At 33.2% G+C, this 19,175-nt stretch overlaps 1 protein-coding gene across 1 annotated transcript; it reads left to right on the forward strand.

The window, feature by feature from the left end:
- Positions 1-4,527: 4,527 nt before the first annotated feature.
- LOC129971876 (sialin-like) lies at positions 4,528-16,591 on the forward strand. Its single transcript, XM_056085854.1, has 4 exons — positions 4,528-4,626; positions 8,752-8,988; positions 15,163-15,343; positions 16,446-16,591. The coding sequence occupies exons 1-4, from the start codon at positions 4,528-4,530 to the stop codon at positions 16,589-16,591; spliced, it is 663 nt and encodes a 220-aa protein (XP_055941829.1).
- The last annotated feature ends 2,584 nt before the right edge of the window (positions 16,592-19,175 follow it).

Raw genomic sequence — 19,175 nt, forward strand, 5'->3', positions numbered from 1 at the left:
CCAAGTACCAGCAATTAATCGCCAAGAAAAGGTCTCCAAAGATAGTTCATTAACAAACCTTATAATTGCTAATGTTCGCCAAACACTTCCGTTTTGTATCAAAATTCGTCAATCATAATCGATTAATTATCAAAAATATTCGTCAACGATCGCACACTTATAGACTCTCTCACAACTAATGTTCGGAAATGTAAAAGACGGTACTTTTCCATTATATCGGCGCAAATCTCGCCAAACAGACCTTTTGGAGACAGCACACAGTCGCCTGAACAAATCACACCAAGTAAAATGTTACCAGCGGCGATATTCCGTTTGGCGTTGGTTGCCTCATTATTGGCGACTTTATCGACTGCGTCGGTATATTGGAAAAGTACCTAAGAGACTAATACTATAATTCGTCATCGGCATAACATTTATGTACAAATACCATAGTTATTTTTGGAATCCTGATGTAAAAATTTCGTCTCCTTGAACTTGGCCCTTTGAAAAGCTTGACTTGAGAAACTTATCTCCTTGAAACTTCACTTCACTTAATCAAAATAAGTCCATTTTGTGTAATTATTTCGATTTATGCTGATTACATTCCAGTACAAAACTGAAAAACTTGCCTCGGGCTGAGTTAAAATACTCAAGATAATATCTTTTAAGAAAATCAGAAATTGCTTTTCTTTATTTGGAACTATTTCATTTGAGTGCATAACAAAGTGCATTAAGATATTTTACAACACTTTTTGGACTGGGTGTTATTCTTTTTCTTCACCAATCTGCAAACCTAAAAAGATTATAAGTTATGAAAGGATAAAAGCTAAACTATGTGAATAAATATGACTTCATGTATTTAAATGTAAACGTTAAAAGAAAAGAAGGAAGGAGAACGCAAGAACCCATGTGTTAAGAACAACTCAACCAGATAGAGGGTAAAATATTTCAGTACAACTTGATTTCCACGGCGATCGCAATAAACTGCTAAATCATCTAAAAAAATAGCCAAAAATACCCAAATTAAGAGCAACCATATACACTTTCCCTTTGGTTTTTGCTTTTTTTGACTAGCTTGGCGTTATTCTTGGCGCCGTTTTAATAGCGGTAGCTGCGGAGATCAAGATGTACCAATATTTCGTACTTTAGCTTCGATGGCTTCCAGAAAGAAAAACTAAGAGAGAATAACAGTTTTCTTGTTAGAAATTTGGATATTATAATCGAAATGAAACGTAAAATCCCCTTTGCCAAAATGTGTCTATGTTGTGTTATTAATTTCTGTATATTTTTGTATGAATATTGAATTAAAAGGAGTAATTGGCAACAAAACTTAATTTATTTGTAGAAAAGAAGCCTAATCAATACTATCAACTGAACAAAAGGAGGTTAATGTTTGCCTTTTCTTGTATAAGATGGAATCAAAAGAAAACATTGGTAATGAAACTTTTATTTGACTTATAAAATAAGGTGCTTTAATATTACTTGTAGAATTTATTGTAATTGATTAATAATGTCGCATTTAAAGATACCATCCCTGAATTTCTATACTTTTAAGGTTATAATTAAGAGAATAAATGGTAGCAACAAGTGAAAAGAAGGGGTAAAGGAAATTCTAGAAGTATTCTTAAATTCAATATTTCGTATTGATAATTGTATTTAAAAAGCAATCACATGATTTAAGTTTTCGCTTATCTATCTGTTGAAAATTTTAAGATATTTAAGCTATTAATTTGGCTTTGCTTTTCAACGTGTTGATGCATTTGTTATTCGCATTTTGTAAAAATTATCTTTAAAAAATGAAAAACACTATAATATGGTTAAAATGTACTAAAAATATAAAATTCATGATATTATTTCTGTCGTAAATACCTACAAATATTTAAGAATTATGATTTTTGGTGCATTTTCCCAACATATTAGAGAATGTTAGATAACATGACATAAACTGCCACTTGATTTACACAAAATAAATTCTCGAACTTCACTTTTTACTTATTCTTCATATACTTAACTTAGTTCATGTTTGTGAAAGTGGAATTTCAATCGATTTACTCTCATAAATTGATACGCTATCCTTCTGGAACTTCGTATATAGCAATTGGATGCATCCAAGTGTGATAGTTAGAAAACGATTCCAAACACACACGCTATGATAAAAAAAATAATGAGATTACACTAAAGAAAAAATGAAATTTTCTGAAGAGCACAGAAAATCGCCAGTATGAGTACCAAGCAACGCTAGCAATCGCGCAGACAGTGATTCGGTGAATCAAGTGGAATATGATACTACAATACACAAAGCCATCTGATTTCCAGGATTCCATGAAAATTGACACAAAAGAAAAGTACCGATAGCGATGGTATAAAAAAAGTTGTTGGAACCCAACTGGCATAGTTGAGGATATCTTAAATCCTATGACCTAACTGTAAGGACACAGGATTTAAGAAAACAAAATAGAAAAAGAATATTGGAAAATATCCCTGGATGAGAAGACAAAAGAGTCAACATCTTTAATATGAATATCATTAAGGTCCGAGTTATTCGAGTGCATTTTGACTCTCACAGAAAGGAATAATATGAAAAGAACGAGCGTTATAAAGTCGCCTAAAACCAATTAACAGTGATATTTGACCTGTGGGGAACTCCCATGTGAGAATATTATCCGAAAGCCACACAATACTACGTCCTTTGAAGTCGCCGGCTATAATGAAAGGCGGAAACTGTTTAACCACTAAATTGTTTAGATCGTGTTGATATATGACGCCATTAGACGGTAAATAAAAATAAGAGCGTGGGCCGACGTTCGTGTATGAATCTGTACAGCCACAATCTATACAGGAATATGTAAAATGAAGATGCGCTCGAATATATATTGGAATTGTAGATATAAAAATCTCCTGAACTATGAGATCTACTGTTTCCAACTTTCCAAACAGAATTATAACAGCGCAATTTTATTGGGAAAATGTATTTCAAGAAAATATTTTAAAGATAAAAACAAGTAGGATTACAGCTATTAATTATAGACTTGATGTCATGAAGCTTGGAACGAATCTCGCAATATTCCCGAGAGAGAAATGTACTCACTAAGAAACAAATTTTGTTCGGAAACTATCAAATGCCTTAGATACAGTTGGTTATTACTCTTTAATATGTTGGAGCACCAGGGCTCAGAATGTCTTTATAAAATTAGAGCTCTTTTTTTCATAAAACAAGAAAATCCCTCTCTTTTTGAAAACGGCAGCTTATTTTCCTAAAGGGTCGATATTGTTACGAATCTGTAATGCTGCTTCCCAGCATAGTTGGTTCCACCATCGGAAAGAATGTTTTACAGTTATCGGTATTGGACGGAGTCCGGTGTCGGAGGGTCCCGGAGCTTGGCGACAAACTTGACGATCATTTGGCGACTTGACGACTTTGGCGCCAAATTAGATTATACCCGAAACATCGAGAATTTTCCCGACCGTCCAGTAGGAACGGAGATACGCCTCGAACGTTCCTGATTGGTTGAGAGGCGTCTAGCCCCGCCTCCTGAGACCTATAAAAGGAAGCAGCCGCAGCTGCTAGGGAGAGTCAGTCGGAAACGATAATAAAGAACTGGCCTTCCAGAGATAAGCGGAGCAGCGACGGAGTGAAGCTAGTGCTGAACTAAGCTGTGTTCTACTGTTTGCAGTAGAGTCTGTTGTATGCTGCTGTGTATGCTGCACGTCTCGGCTGAAGATAATCGTCTTCTGTGCTGTATATAGTTGTCGTCTTTGTGCTGTCCTGTATGTCTTCGTGTAAATAAACGTCGTTGTTTTATTTCCTACTGCCGCCTGGTGATTGAGCGTTCTTCACACCATATAACTTCCACTATCCAAACGAACCCCGGGAAAATTTCGTAACAATATATGAGAGGAATTTGCATAGCTTATGAATATTAAGAAAACTTGTACAAGGAAATGACTCTTCCTTATTTAAGTTCTCTAATAAACAATGCACACAATTCCTTTTTCAGTATGTTCCATTTAAAAAAGAGAAGAAGGAATTTTATAAAGGCATTTGGAATATCGCCATCCTTTGATAGAACGGGTGGTTAAGTATTGGCAGTGCCAATCTTTCAGATTCTTCAATATTTATTTATTTATTACAAATGCCCAGAAGATTGGCTATGACGCCATTAGCCTTCCAGTATGTCAGAGATACAAAGAAGGAGGCAAATCCATAGCAGATTTAGTGTTAACCAGGCTACACAACGTGGAATCCTGCTGCATTGTTCCCTGATTCTTCAATATTGTTAAATAGCAATGGCCAATAAAATTATATTGATTTCAAAGATTTGAATAAAATTTGTAGCATCACTAATTAAAAATTATTTTTATCGGTCATAATTATTGAATTTTACGCATTTCGCTGTTTGTGTTTTCATTTTATTCATTTTTAAGGGCTATTCATTTATAGGTAAGCCACCCGCTCTCGGTTATCGACATGTGTTGGTTTTGATAGGATTTTCGTCCCTTTTTCTGATCACTGCACAACGCTTGAGCCTAAGTGTTGCCATTGTCGTGATGGTAAATCAAACAGAGCCTAATCTTTCGAATGGAAAATATTTTGCTGCCACTACCTGTCCAGAAAATGAAGAGACAAAAAACGCTTCATGGAAAAAGGTAAAATCTTTATTTCTTAAGGGGCTATAGAACCTTTAAACTTTTAATTTTTCGAAATTTTTCATGATTTCATTTAATAGCCATAATCTTTCTAAAAACTTTTTGCCATTACGCATGTGTGTACGTTAATTAGTTGAAAAGATATAGTAAAAAATGTGAAAGTCATCTTTCAAATGTGAAAACTTCAACATTTATTTTAAGGTCATTTTTCTCAATACAACATTTTCAGAGCTTTCGCGTAGAATTAAACAAAAATGGTTCATCGTATGAATATGAAATTTTCCAGATATACTTAGACACATATAATAAAGAAATTCATGTAAAATTAAAGTATTATTATGTATACTTTTTTCAAGGCTTGCCAATATGCTAAAAATATTTTTGAAGGAATATCATGTTTTAATGATATAAAAAGTGAAATAAATCCAGCAAATATATTAAAATATTTATCATTTTGCATGATTATCAAATTATGTTCTTTGGAAGTAAATTGATGTAACATTTTGTTAATATAAATTGCTTATTTCCTGAAAAACTTCTTCGAACAAGCTACAAAGCGCAAGCAACTTCTATCTTCGACAATTTATACGAAACATATTTTTTATACATTTATTTTAATTAAGGAAAATTATTCCACTGACTTCATAATTATAAAGTTAAATGTCTTATAAAACTGTGGTAAGAAATGTCTTAAGTTTAAGAGCTTTTCTCTCTTTAGGGAGAGTCGCATTTGACCAACTTCTGAAGTCTGTTTTAGCTGTTAAAGGTCCTAGAGCCCCTTATTAAATATATCCATGGAATGTTTAAGTGAAAAGCTAAATATGTTCGTTTTGAAGAAACTTCTGAATAATCTAACTAAAAAGAGTTTTTTTAAGCTCTTATAGAATCAATTAATGATTACACTAAGATCGCCGTGCTAATTGTTCTACATTTGTTATTAGTTTTAATTTTTAGTTAAATGAAATGTGCAAGGATATAATTTTCCAACATTCTCTGACACCAACTAATAAAAAAAGAATCAAACGAAAAGATGCCGATAATAACACATAGTTGCAACAAGAAAATCATAAACATTATTTTATTTATATGTAACATTCGAGTAAACATTCGAATTGGTCATTTTGAAAATAGAACACCTCCGATTTTTTTCATTAATTCCCTTTTTGATGGTTTCGCAATATTTTAGCATCATTATTCCATGAGGAAAAGAGACATATTTTATTCATTAAAGTATTTCTAAATACATTTCAGTCTTACATTCCTTTCGAAATGGGTCTTGTCTTGCAGCGTGGTTCTTATCTCCTGTACCATATTTACGCTGGTTACATAAATTTAATGGCGTCTTCAACAAATACATAAAAAAATCAAAGCATAAAATGTCCTATGTAGATGTAAAAGTAACGATTTTAAAATTTCAGACCACCTTCCTTTAAAAAGAAAATTTTCTCCTCTCGAAGTTACGGGAGAGCTGTTTCTCAAAAACTGACTTTTTAGAGAATGACTATTATGAATTTCACTTCAAAAGGGAAGAATCGCGAGTCGGGAGAGCCAAGCTCTTTATCAACAGCATCTTGAGGAAAGATATCAATTAATAAAAAGGAAAGAATGAGATGGTACCACAGAAAACAATTCATTTTCATTCCAAATACAGAAAACAATTCTGCCTACCAAGGAAAATTTCCTTTCAAGAAAATATTGAACTTCTTTAAGATCTATCAGTGCATATCAGGTGATTATAAAAACTCAAAACTTTCCCACATGCTCTCTAATAAAGGAGTTATCCCAGAGAACTCCTTGAGGGGCATTGGCGTATAATACTTACAAAATACAAACTTTTGGCGTCTTTTTTGGCGATTAATATCCGAAAATCGAATTTGTGTTTTGCCGTGAATTTCCCTATCTCACAAAACCTTGACACAGAACTGCAGTTATAGTGACAAAATCATATAACAAATTTCATATATTTAAGTCGTTTTCGCTTTTGAGTTACCGGGATTACATGTTATTAATTTTTCTTTGAGAATTAAAGGATTTCAATTCAAAGTTCTCGTCATCCAGTCAAATTTCAAGCTAACTTCACTTCTTAACCGTCAACATAAAAATTATTATCCATTACAGTATTATTCAGAATTATTGCATTATTAAAAATGACTGTAACTTCCTTGTATGAAAAGTTAAAAAGGAAACTTTAAATATAATAAGGAAGAAAGCAGAAGAATCTTCACATGTTACACCTCCCTGATTTCGAAAAACACATTTTTAGAAAATATCCGCCTTTCTATCTGAAAAAGACAACTCAAAACCACTTTGAGCTAAATAGACGAAATATGGTATATGGTCTTTACACTGTGGCGGATTAGCGATGAGAGAGGATAGAACCTGGGACCTTGTGGTTCGCAGCCCTCACCACAATACAAAAGCAATTGCTCGTCGGAGCTGTTAAATGGCTTATAAGCTTTCACCACAGACTCTCCCTCCAGTGAGTCGGAAGTGGGACGAACGATATGGCTGTTGAGTGGTGATGCATTTTTAGCTGTTGAGTCTAATGTGCCTGTACCCATTTCAGTAGCGTCAAGCGTTATGGCGAGCGTGTGTGGATGAGTGGTTGTTGTTGCTGATGCTGTTGCTGTGTCAAGTGAGTCTGACGACTTTGGGTTGCTGCGGCAAGTGCATCTGACGACTTTGGTTTGCTGTGGGTAGAAGACGCCACAACAGCTTATAAGCCAGGTTGAAGGTTCATCGTCTGAGGTCATCAATGTGGCAAATTTGGGATACGCGAGAATAGAACCTGGGACCTTGTGGTTCGCTGCCCAGTAACATGGCCACGATACAAAAGCAATTGATCGTGTAGCGTAGTGTTAACTGGCTTATAAGCTTTCACCACAACACCATATATATTTGCAGATTTTTGTCAAATTTTGAGTAAAATCTGTTCAGAGGAAGTCCGTTTGTCTGACTCTTCAAATATAAATTAACAAAATAAAGATAAAACCAAAGTTAGCTAGATAAATAAAACTCGGTACACATGTTTAATATCTATAGTGTAGACACCTGCCAAAGTTTGAGCCAAAAACAAATATGGGATGCCCGTGTGCCAGTCTGCACTTTCATAAACATACAAACACGATAATTCAAAAACACGACTTACATTAAATTAGGTATGGGATGTTTTTAAATACGATTGCAGTTTTGTGTCAAATCTTTATTTCAATCGATTGAGAAAAAAAGTGTCTAAAACAAAAATTCGATTTTTGGATATTATGAACAACATGCCGGGAATTAATTGTCATAAAATTTGACAAGGATGACCCGCTGTATTCAGTAAAAATGATAATTTGAGCCCAAAGTACTGTAAGCCAATGTCCTACAGGGTTTAACGGAATGCGATTTTATCGAGGATAGAGCCTGGGACCTTGTGATTTGCAGTTCAGTAATATGACCACATTACAAAAACATTTGCGTAGGTGCGTTGCAGTTAACTGGCTTATAAGCTTTCACCATAGACTCTCCCTCCAGAGAACCACAAGGTCCCAGGTTCTATCCTCGCCCATACCGATTCGCTACCTTGGTGACCTCGGACAATGAACTTTCAACCTTAGTACAGCTGTTGTGGCGCCATTTACCCGCAACCAAAGTCGTCAGACTCACTTGACGCTGCAACACAAAGCCGTCATACTCACTTGACGCAACAGCAGCAACAACCACTCACCCACACGCGATCGCCATAACGCTCTGCGCTACGACAGTCTGTGGTGAAAGCTTATAAGCCAGTTAACTGCTAGGCTACCCGAGCAATTGTTTTTGTAATGTGGTCATGTTACTGGACTGCGACCCACAAGGTCCCAGGTTCTATTCTCGTTCATCACAATTCGCTACAAAGGCGTTCTCTGGCATAACAAATTTGTTTAAGAGTATGAGAAAAAGTTTTAGGAAGACACTCCCGTTGGTTCACTCCGATAATTGATTTTCTAACTTGTTATCCAATCATCCCTTAGCCTTCTACTTTGTTTATTTTTCGCCTTCAACTATCCAACAGGGAGTTTACCATATGTTCATGTTCAGGACAATAGATCAACTTCTCCAACAAAGTATTAGAACTGGGAATTTTATTTGATTATTTTTCAGAGAGAAGGAAAATTTCTCTGGGATTCGAAAGAGCAAGGATTGATACTTGGAATCGGATTCTTTGGATTCTCTCTTGCTGCCATTCCAGTTTCAAGACTCGTCAGGACCTTCCAAGCAAGACGAGTGACGCTCTTCGGTAGCCTATTGTCCAGCGTTACGACTTTGTTGTGTCCTGTAGCATCCGAGTTTCATGTAAATGCAATGATAGTTGTTCAGTTTATTAGAGGTATTGGGCAAGTAAGATTTTTTTACATTATTAAATTAACAAAAAAGGAAAATAAATATTTAATGAAAATTTGTTATCATCAAACAATGATAAGATGAAGTAAACATTTTACTTATCTTGGCCAGTTTGGCTAGGATTCACTATGGATCTTGTTGAGGATCATACTCCCAGCTTCAACTTTGGTTCAAAATTGGTAATTCTTGGGATCTCAAAATATTTAAAATTACTCCAAAAATAGGCGGAATTAAAGATTCCTTGACTATCTATTGTTCCGAATTTTCGAGTTCGTTTGGATAATTGTAGTGATATGGTGTGGAGAACGCTCAATCAGCAGGCGGCAGTATAAAAACAAAGACGATTATTTACACGAAGACAGGACAGCACACAGACTACAAATATTTACAGCAGAGACGAACTCAGGACAGCACACAGATGACGAGTATACAGACGACAAATATTTACAGCAGAGACGAACACAAGACAACACACAGTAGCACATCACAGACGACAGTAGCCCACAAGTAGTATTAGACCACAGCACAGAAAGCGGCCAGACAGAATCCAGCAGGAGAGGGGATCCTCGGAGCTTCGCTCTACCGTCTCTCCAACGGCTGAACTTCTCACTGTTTTCTCTCGATTTAGCTGCTGACTCACTACTACTCACTCACACGACACCCTATTACCGACCTTTTATAGTTCACGGGAGACGGGAATAGAATCTTCTAGACCAATCAGGGCGTATCTGGACGTATCTCGGTTCCTAATGGATGGATCGTGAAAATTCTCGAACTTTCCAGTATTATATATTTTGTCACCAAAGTCGCCAAATTCATCGCCAAGTCATCAAATGGTCGCCAGCTCTGAGGTCATTGACGCGGCACCCGCTCAACACGCACAGGACAGATCGTACAGCGGTCTTTCTTACGATGACACTATTCGTACTTGGAAGCAAATTACATGTTTGTAACAGTATTCTAGTAACAGTCTTTGGTATTCTCAGCAAAATAATTTTTTTTTCTTGCCTGAGCTAATGAGTTAGCCTTAATGAAAGTTTGTAAATAACCAATGGGTATAGTCACCCCCAAAATTTCTCGCGTGTTATCGAATGAAAATATAATCCCTCTGTCTTTGATTAAAATAATGGATCTAAGATAAGGCCACGAATCTCTTGCATGGCTTTGGTGAACAGTAGTTACAAAATATTGATCTATGGAATGAATTTAGTAATCTTAGTGAATTCATTATGTGATCATCGGCGATTCTTTTGGTGATTAGTTCCAAGTCAAAGAGTGGATGTCAAGTTTAGGGAAGCATCACCTCTTGTAAGTGTGCATGCGTAAGATTGGCTTTGGATCCAGAAGTGCCCATGTCATAGATATCCAAATGAAGAAAATCTGGTTTATTTTAGCTCTTGATCTAAACAATTAAAATCCTAATTAGATGAAAAATGTTATCTGGAATATATCATGTTATTTTAATCAACACGAAAACTAAAATCCTTTAAGAATTTTAAGTTTAAAAGTTATTTGTGTCTTCTATATTAATTGCAATTTGACTTAATAACAAATTAAAGACCAAAAATTCTTTAATATAATGCAAATATCAAACATTTTACGTTCATCAAAGAGTACTAAAATATATAGATTTTGATGGTACATAGAAGAAAATAGTTTAATTAAAATAAAAAAAATATTATAACTAAAATGTTATAAGTATTAATAATGAAAACTTGGTAGACCTTTCTCTTTCTGTTTATGACTTACTAATCACGATCTTCAATTAATAATAATCGATTATAAAACCAAAAATTTCAATTTTTTTTAAAGCCTTCCTATTCTATTTTAGTCCTTTAATTTATCGCATTAGACTTTTAGTAATAAACACTCATCTCTTCAGAAACAGAAATTCAGCAGGAGATATTTTACAAGAGAATGCAATTAAAATATATTCAAAAGAAAAATAAATAAATAAAGGTCTTAAATTTTAAGACAACCAACATTTTTATTATAGCTTTGAAAATAACTTCACTTTTCTTTCAATTAGCGATATCTAACGAAAGAAAATGAATCTGTATAAAAGAAAATGAATTTCTATCGGTACCATTGGCAAGCAGTTCTAAAACCAAATGATAAGTAATGAGAAAAACAAAGAAAAAAAATCAAGAGAACAAAAGTTAATCTTGTACGGAAGAGAGTAAAAAATAGCATCATCGATTTGGTCCTATGCCAAACTTGATTTGCATCCACTGTAGTTCAGAACACTACTCGAGGGGAGGTGTTGAAGGTGTTATTGAATTCGAGGGGAGGTGTGTCAGTTATTGAATTCTGAGTGAGTGAATAATTTTGCCTCTTGAGGCTGATCTACGTGTAATCTCAACTTGCACTATGTCCTACTTATTCATTCGTTTTCTATCTTCTTTTCTTGTTGTTTTTTTTTAGTACTTTTCCATTAGCCGCGCGCAAATGTCGCCAATTGTGAACCAAACACGAATACGGCGTATGAAATTTGGCGGAATTCTACATTATTTGGAAATTTTTCGCTTGCGTCCAGCTAACGGAAAAGTACCTTATTTAATTCAACATTCTCTTAATGTCGAAAAATAACTAAGCAAGATTTAAAACGAAAAACCAAATTTTTAAAATAATTAAAATAATTTTAGAGGTTTCTACAATTCTGCAGCCCTAATGGATAAGTCAAATCAGCATTTGTAAAAGTCATTTCCGACTAATTAAAACTAAAATTTGACATAGAGGTACAGTTGTAGTCAGAAAATCGTATACCAAATTCCATATATTTATGTCATTGCATATTTGATTTATCTTACTTACATGTTTCTGAATTTACAGAGCGACATAAAGTCAACACCTTGACGGATTTAATTCCAAATTTGATATCTTCACTTTTGATGTTAAATCTGTGAACCGAATTTAACCATTCGGTCCTCTTCGTTTTGCAGTTATCGGTTAACCTACCTATATTTGAACAGACTTCCTGTGAATTCCTGTTCCAGACCTGAACAGACTTCCTGAGAATGGATTTAGTTTAAAATTTAAAAGAAATCCACAAAATTTACATAAAGACATGTACCGAATTTCAACAGTCCAGCTCAAAATGTTTTGCACTAATTTTTATCACAAGCAAACAGATAAATATTATGTCGAAAATGGGTTTTCTGTACTCGAGGAGACCTAATACATGGATATTCGTCTGAATCTTCGAAACATGGAAACTTCGAAATTTTTGACGATTATAATACTTTCTTTATACTTCTTATGTGAGGAAGTAAAATCAAGTTGATGAGAACTGAAACATATTGCTCCATCTACTGTAATCAAAAGCCATGTTATCTTAACTATCAAATCACTCAAGATTTAAATTAGTTCTCCTAAACGAAAGTGCTTTAGATATGCACTGCACTGTGAAATTGCTCCGTCACGTTTGAAAAGAATTTTCAAAACACTCGTGCCAAAAAATTATCTTTTTTTTTTTTTTAACTGGCAGAAACATTTTGTCCTGTCATCACTGATAATAATTCATTTCATCCCCCCCCTCTCACTATATATATATGTTTAAATAAATGAATGTTTATTTGTACGGCTTGTATAACACTGTACATTTATGTCCGATTTTGATGAAATCTGAGGCACGTGCATTCCAAGACGAGAAGCAATATCTTCTGAAAGGATTATCTCACAAGAATAAAATTTACACCATTTTAAGTTTTAAAAATCTCCATTTTAATATATCAGGATAATATCAAATTAAAACGAAATACAAATAATACAAATTTAATAATACAAATTTAATTATTGGAATTTTTTCCTAATTTGTGTAATAATTCATCAACTGTTTTTTTTAATTAGCATTCAAACCAGTTTTCTTAAATATCGCAGCATTTTAAAACCAGCGAGAGTGATCACCACAGAACTTTTGCGCATGCTCTCTGATACACTTGTCATGACGGAGAACGCTGTCCATGGTATTGGCTTACAAGAATTACAAAATATTATCTTTTGGCATTAATTGGCAGGATTTTGGCATGATTTGACACGATAGTTTCAGAACTTTTACTGAAGCTATCGTGTCATCCTTTGTGAGTTATTTGGTGATTAATCCCTGGCATGCGTTAAAAGTGTAAAAATAATCGAAACTGTGTTTTAGACATGTTGTTTTCAACCAATTGATATAAAAATTTGATTCAAAACTGCACTTGTATTCTCAAACTACAATACCAAATTTGATATATTTATGTCACTGCGTTTTTTAACTATCACGTTTACATGTTTCAGAAAGTACAGACTAACAGACAGTCAATCCTTTGTTTGATTTGGCTCAAAATGTGATAGGTGTCTAAACTAGAGATGTTAAATCTGTGTACAGAATTTTATCTGTCTGGTTTTGTCCGTTTTATAATGTTCCCTATTTCTCTCTAATCTAATCTATTCCACCGAAGAACCATCGCATAAGGGGGTCTGTTGCATGTTAAATCCGTCATGCCAAACGTCCTCACGCTGGTGTGGTGTGGAGTAGAGAGGGGGTTAAAATTACGAGGTCCGTCCCAAAATAGCCCTAGTATTGCTTTACAACGAGACGTTAATATAACTAAACTAAACTAACTATTTCTCTTCTATTCGAACAGAAGGGCATACAGGCTTCTCCTGAACAGAATTTACTCAAAATTTGACAGAAATCTGCAAATTTGGTGTAAAGACCATATACCACATTTGAACCTTCTATCTCAAAACGTTTTTGAATTTTGTCACAGACGGACGGACATTTTCCAGAAATGTGTTTTTTGAGTTCAGGGAGGTCTAAAATGGGCAGATTCGTTTAAATCTCGAGTTAGATTTTTTTTTTGATGATTACTAAATTTTCTCTATACTACGCATACGAGAAAGCAAAAAGAATGTACAGTAGATTAGATTAGATTTTTAGCGCAGTTATTTCATTACCTATTTCAATAACTGTATTCGGTGCTATTACAATTATACTGTAATTATTGTATTACAAGGGATATTATTGTAATGCAATATCCCCCCTGTTGTATTTGATTTCATTTTTACCTTTTCGTGTAAGAAGTATACAGAAAAAATAAGTCTCATAACAGTTTTGAAAAAGAACTATCCTCATGATTTCAACGAATCTTCACGATTCAAACGTCCCTGGGTTCGAAAAAAAAAACATTTTAGAACTATGTTCATCAGTCCGTCTTTTTTTTCTGTGAACACGGTAACCTAAAAACATTCTGAGCAACACAGAAGAAATTTGGTAGGTAGTTTGTATTCTAAATTTGTAGATTTCTATCAAAACCTGAACCAGATAAGTCAAAAGGTTTATCATCTGTCGGTCGGTATATATCCTTGCGAGTAAACGCAATAACTCAATGTAACGATACAATGAAATAAAATTAAAATGCACCATATCCTTGTAGATCTATATGAAATCTTGAATCAAATTCGTTGAAGGTTTAACCATTTGCCTGTCTGCATTCGGCCTATAAACGTCGTATAAACGCGATGACTTAGATAAATGCAAATAAGTATACGATTTTGTAACTAAAATTGTAATTCTGTGTCTGATTTTTATTTTAATTGATTAAAAAAAGACTTTCAAAATGCGTACTCAGTTTTCCTCATTAAATTGTGGGGTGGGGGTGGTGGACCACCTGAGGGTTTCTAAAAATAAAAATCTAAAACCTTGTAAAATTCACGGCTTTTCCCAAAGTCCATATTTTTTGTATTAGGTAGAGAAAGATATCTTCTTTACATAAAAAATAACCCTGATAAAATTTCTGTGAGACTACTTCCGATGTTGTAGTTCCCTTTTTTTTCTGATATTATTATAACTTTAAATCAAGTATTATTTTTTTAAGTAGATTTAAAATTAGTGTCCGGTTTTTCGTCAAACATGATAAAATCGCGCCAAAATTCCAAACACTCGCCAACTGCCTACCATGTCGAATGACTATAGGAAATGATAGAAGATGGCTTTTGAGATTGCAATAATAATTGATAGGATTACATCATTGGAAAAGAAACCACTACGCAAAAACCACGTTCAATTCAGTTTAGGAGGAATTCGTTTAGGACAGTCTATAATTCTTCAAAATGCTCTGCATTAAAGTTCTTTAATGCACCATATTTTCTCATTTTAATAAAAAAATAGCTGTTCTTCTTTAATTTCAGGGCCTCCTCTTTCTGTCGCTGTTCGCCCTCATGGCAAACTGGTTCCATCCGAATGAAAGGGGACTTTTGTCTACAATAGTAATTTCTGGGTATTCCATAGGCTCAATGTTTGCAGCTGCTATCTCTGGATTCATATGTGATACACCAGAACTTGGGTGGCCTGCAGTATTTTATGTAATCGGTAAGTACCATGCCGCCCCCCCCTGGTTGATCTGTATATTCCATAGGCTCAATTGTGGCATCTACTTTTAAAAATTCCGTACGTGATATGTCAGAATTTAGACAGCTATAAATTTTTTATATAAGGTTGTGAATCATACTCCCACCCGGTATATCTAAGTATTCCATAGAATCAACTGTGAAATTTGCTGTTACAGATGCGAAATAGACTGTCCAGATTTTTTTTTTTTTTTTTTTTTTACATAATGGGTAAGTATCATGCCTTCCACACCCCATCCTGGTTTCATCTGGATATTCCACTGATTCTAGAGTAGCATTTTCTATTATTCCCCATCTATATGATCATCTAAGAAGTGGCTGGATGAAATCTTTTATGTAAAGGTTTAAGTCTCCTACGCTGCTTTATCTGAGTAATCCGTTGGTGAATAATCTGCTAGTAGTAGATAACGATATAATGTATCAGTTTCTTCATAGCTAGTACAAAGTATTTGGATAAATATGATGTATCCCATTTGCCTGGGTACTCTGTTAGCTAAACTGTGACCTCTTCTGCTATTGGCTACTTATATGTTTGGCATTTTTTTTTACATTATAGGTAGGTATCGTCCCACCCCACCATGATTTTATCTGGACTTTGACTGACTGTTTGTTTTGACTGACTCAATAAAGCGATTGACTAACAGTACTAAATAAGTGCTAATTGACCCAATAAAGCTAACTGACTAAATCAATAAACGATTGACTGACTACCAGGACTAAATAAGTGTTGACTGACTCAATAAAGCTAATTCACTAACATGACTAAATAAATGCTGACTAACTCAAATAAAGCTGATTCACTAGCATGACTTAATCAGTGCTGACTGATTAAAGCTAATTTACTAATATGACTAAATAAACGCTGACAAACTCAATAAAGCTGATTCACTAGCATGACTAAATCACTGCCGACTGACTCAATAAAGCTAATTCCCTAACATGACTAAATAAATGCTGACTAACTCAATAAAGCTGATTCACTAGCATGACTAAATCAATGCCGACTTACTCAATAAAGCTGATTGAGTACTGTTAATATTGTTGGACGAATTCTTTTCAAATAGGTGGAATTGGAGTCTTTCAAGCTATTCTCGTTATTGCTTTACTTCATGAAACTCCTCAGGAGCATCCGAAAATTTCTCTCGACGAGCTTCTCTACTTAACCGACGATGAGAAGAAGAGTGCATCAAATAAAGTGAGAGACTTCTAAATTTAATGTATAAATTTTATATAGACCACGAGAATAAAACAAGAGGCTTAATTTAACACGAAGTTTTAAGTTTACATTGGGGGTATAAATTCATTCACTTCGGTATGAAATACATATTGTTACAAACCTGTAATTTTGATTCCCAGCACGACTAGTGTCATCGTAAGAAAGACCGTTGTAAGATCTGTCCTGTGCGTGCTGAGCGGGTGCCGCGTCAATGAACTTGTTGCGTTTACATGTTTTCTGAAAGTACAGACCGACAGACAATCAATCCTTTGTTGGATTTGACTCAAAATTTGGCAGGCGTCTACACTATAGATGTTAAATCTTTGTACCGAATTTCATCTATCTAGCTCCCTTCGTTTTGCAATTATCATATTAACTTATATCCGAATAGTTGGACAGATGGACTTTGAACAAATTTTGGTCAAAATTTGATATAAATCTATACATTTGGTGTAAAAACCCATACCAAATTTCATCCATCTGGTTCAAGTTTGTATCTTTGTTACAGACGGAGAGATGGGCATTTTTCAAAAATGTGTTTTTCGAACTCAGTGAGGTCAAAAACTTGAAGATTCGTCCATATCTCCTGGTAGATTTTTTTTTTCCAATTACTATACTTTCTCTATACTATGAATACAAGAAAGTATGACGAAAGCTAAGAAACCTCAATTTTGGTATAAATACACCACCGAATTTCATTTACTAAAATTTTGGTATTTTTGCAATATTTACATAGTTAAAAAAGCGGAACATCCATTTGCTAAAAATGTTTGACGATTACAGTACAAGTACAGTACAGTACTTGACCATTACAATACTCTATACTTCGTATATGAGAAAATAAAAATGCATAATTAATCTCAAGAAGTGCAACAAAATTATGATTTTTTTTCTCTGCTTTAAGTTTTTTAATTTCAAAATTTAATTCTTTTTAGTTTATTATATTTTTGATATGTTTGCACTATCTTAAATAAAACTTCAAGTTAATACTTTTAAAAGAGTTTGCATTAGTAGCATTAAATTCGTAATAATGATGTTTATTTTATAAATAATTTCGATTTTATGGATTTAAATTTATGCGTCATTTTGAAGCAATCCCTTAAAAAATATATAAACGTTACTTCGACTTTTTTTATCATTTTATTAAAAAGCGCTCAACACAATTCTACTTTTATACTACGTTGGAAACCCATTTCATCATTAAACGCATGCGAATGGAATATCGATTCAATTTTTTACAAGCATTTTACAATTCTAACAATAATACATAATAACTTTTGTTTAGTATAATTTTTTAACTTATAATTTTAATTTATTTAAAATTACCAATGGAGAATCCATTGATATTTTTAACTTATTCTATCCGTATTTAAATATAAGTATAACAATTTAATTGGTATAATAAGTTAATATAATTATTATATTGTATGTTTGACTGAAATGGCCAATTATTTTTCATTAAAAAAAGGTAAATACTTTTCCCCCGTTTCAGATTCCCGTCACACCATGGCGCCAGATATTTACTTCAAGTCCTTTCTATGCATTATTAATAGGGATTTTTGGTCAATACTGGTGTTTTTCATACTTTTGGACAGTTCACTCCACATTTTTGGGAACAATACATCATTTTCCGATAACTGAGGTAAGAACTAATTATTTAATCAAAAAATTTATATAATACGTTTCTAAAATGGACTAAAAAATTTTTTAAAAATTCTCTTAGTTCCACACAGAAAAACCTTTTTTTCCAGAATGTTTATGTGTGTGTGTGTGAATTTTAAAAATTCAATATATGCAATTTTTAGAACAATCTATAATCTTTTTAGAACAATCTATAATCTTTTTAGAACAATCTATAATCTTTTTAGAACAATCTATAATCTTTTTAAAACAATCTATAATCTTTTTAGAACAATCTATAATCTTTTTAAAACAATCTATAATCTTTTTAGAACAATCTATAATCTTTTTAGAACAATCTATAATATTTTTAGAACAATCTATAATCTTTTTAGAACAATCTATAATCTTTTTAGAACAATCTATAATCTTTTTAGAACAATCTATAATCTTTTTAGAACAATCTATAATATTTTTAGAACGATCTATAATATTTTTAGAACAATCTATAATCTTTTTAGAACAATCTATAATATTTTTAGAACGATCTATAATATTTTTAGAACAATCTATAATCTTTTTAAAACAATCTATAATTTTTTTAGAACAATCTATAATATTTTTAGAACAATCTATAATCTTTTTAGAACAATCTATAATCTTTTTAGAACAATCTATAATCTATTTAGAACAATCTATCTTTAAAATATAGAATTAAGAAACCGTATCTTATAACTTTAAACCAGCAATTCTTGTATAAATATAAATTTATTTATTTAGCATTATCTCAGAAACAGCTCTAATGATTTTGATAAAATTTTATTTTTAGATAAGGTTTTGCTTTTTATCTATATAAGTGACTCACCTGAAAAAAAGTGATTTTACACACACACACAATACACAAAATTTTTCATAACTAAATATTGATATGTGATTATATATGACCCGCATACGCGTA

This window comes from Argiope bruennichi, chromosome 6 (genome assembly GCF_947563725.1).
Source record: "Argiope bruennichi chromosome 6, qqArgBrue1.1, whole genome shotgun sequence".
NCBI lineage: Eukaryota > Metazoa > Arthropoda > Arachnida > Araneae > Araneidae > Argiope > Argiope bruennichi.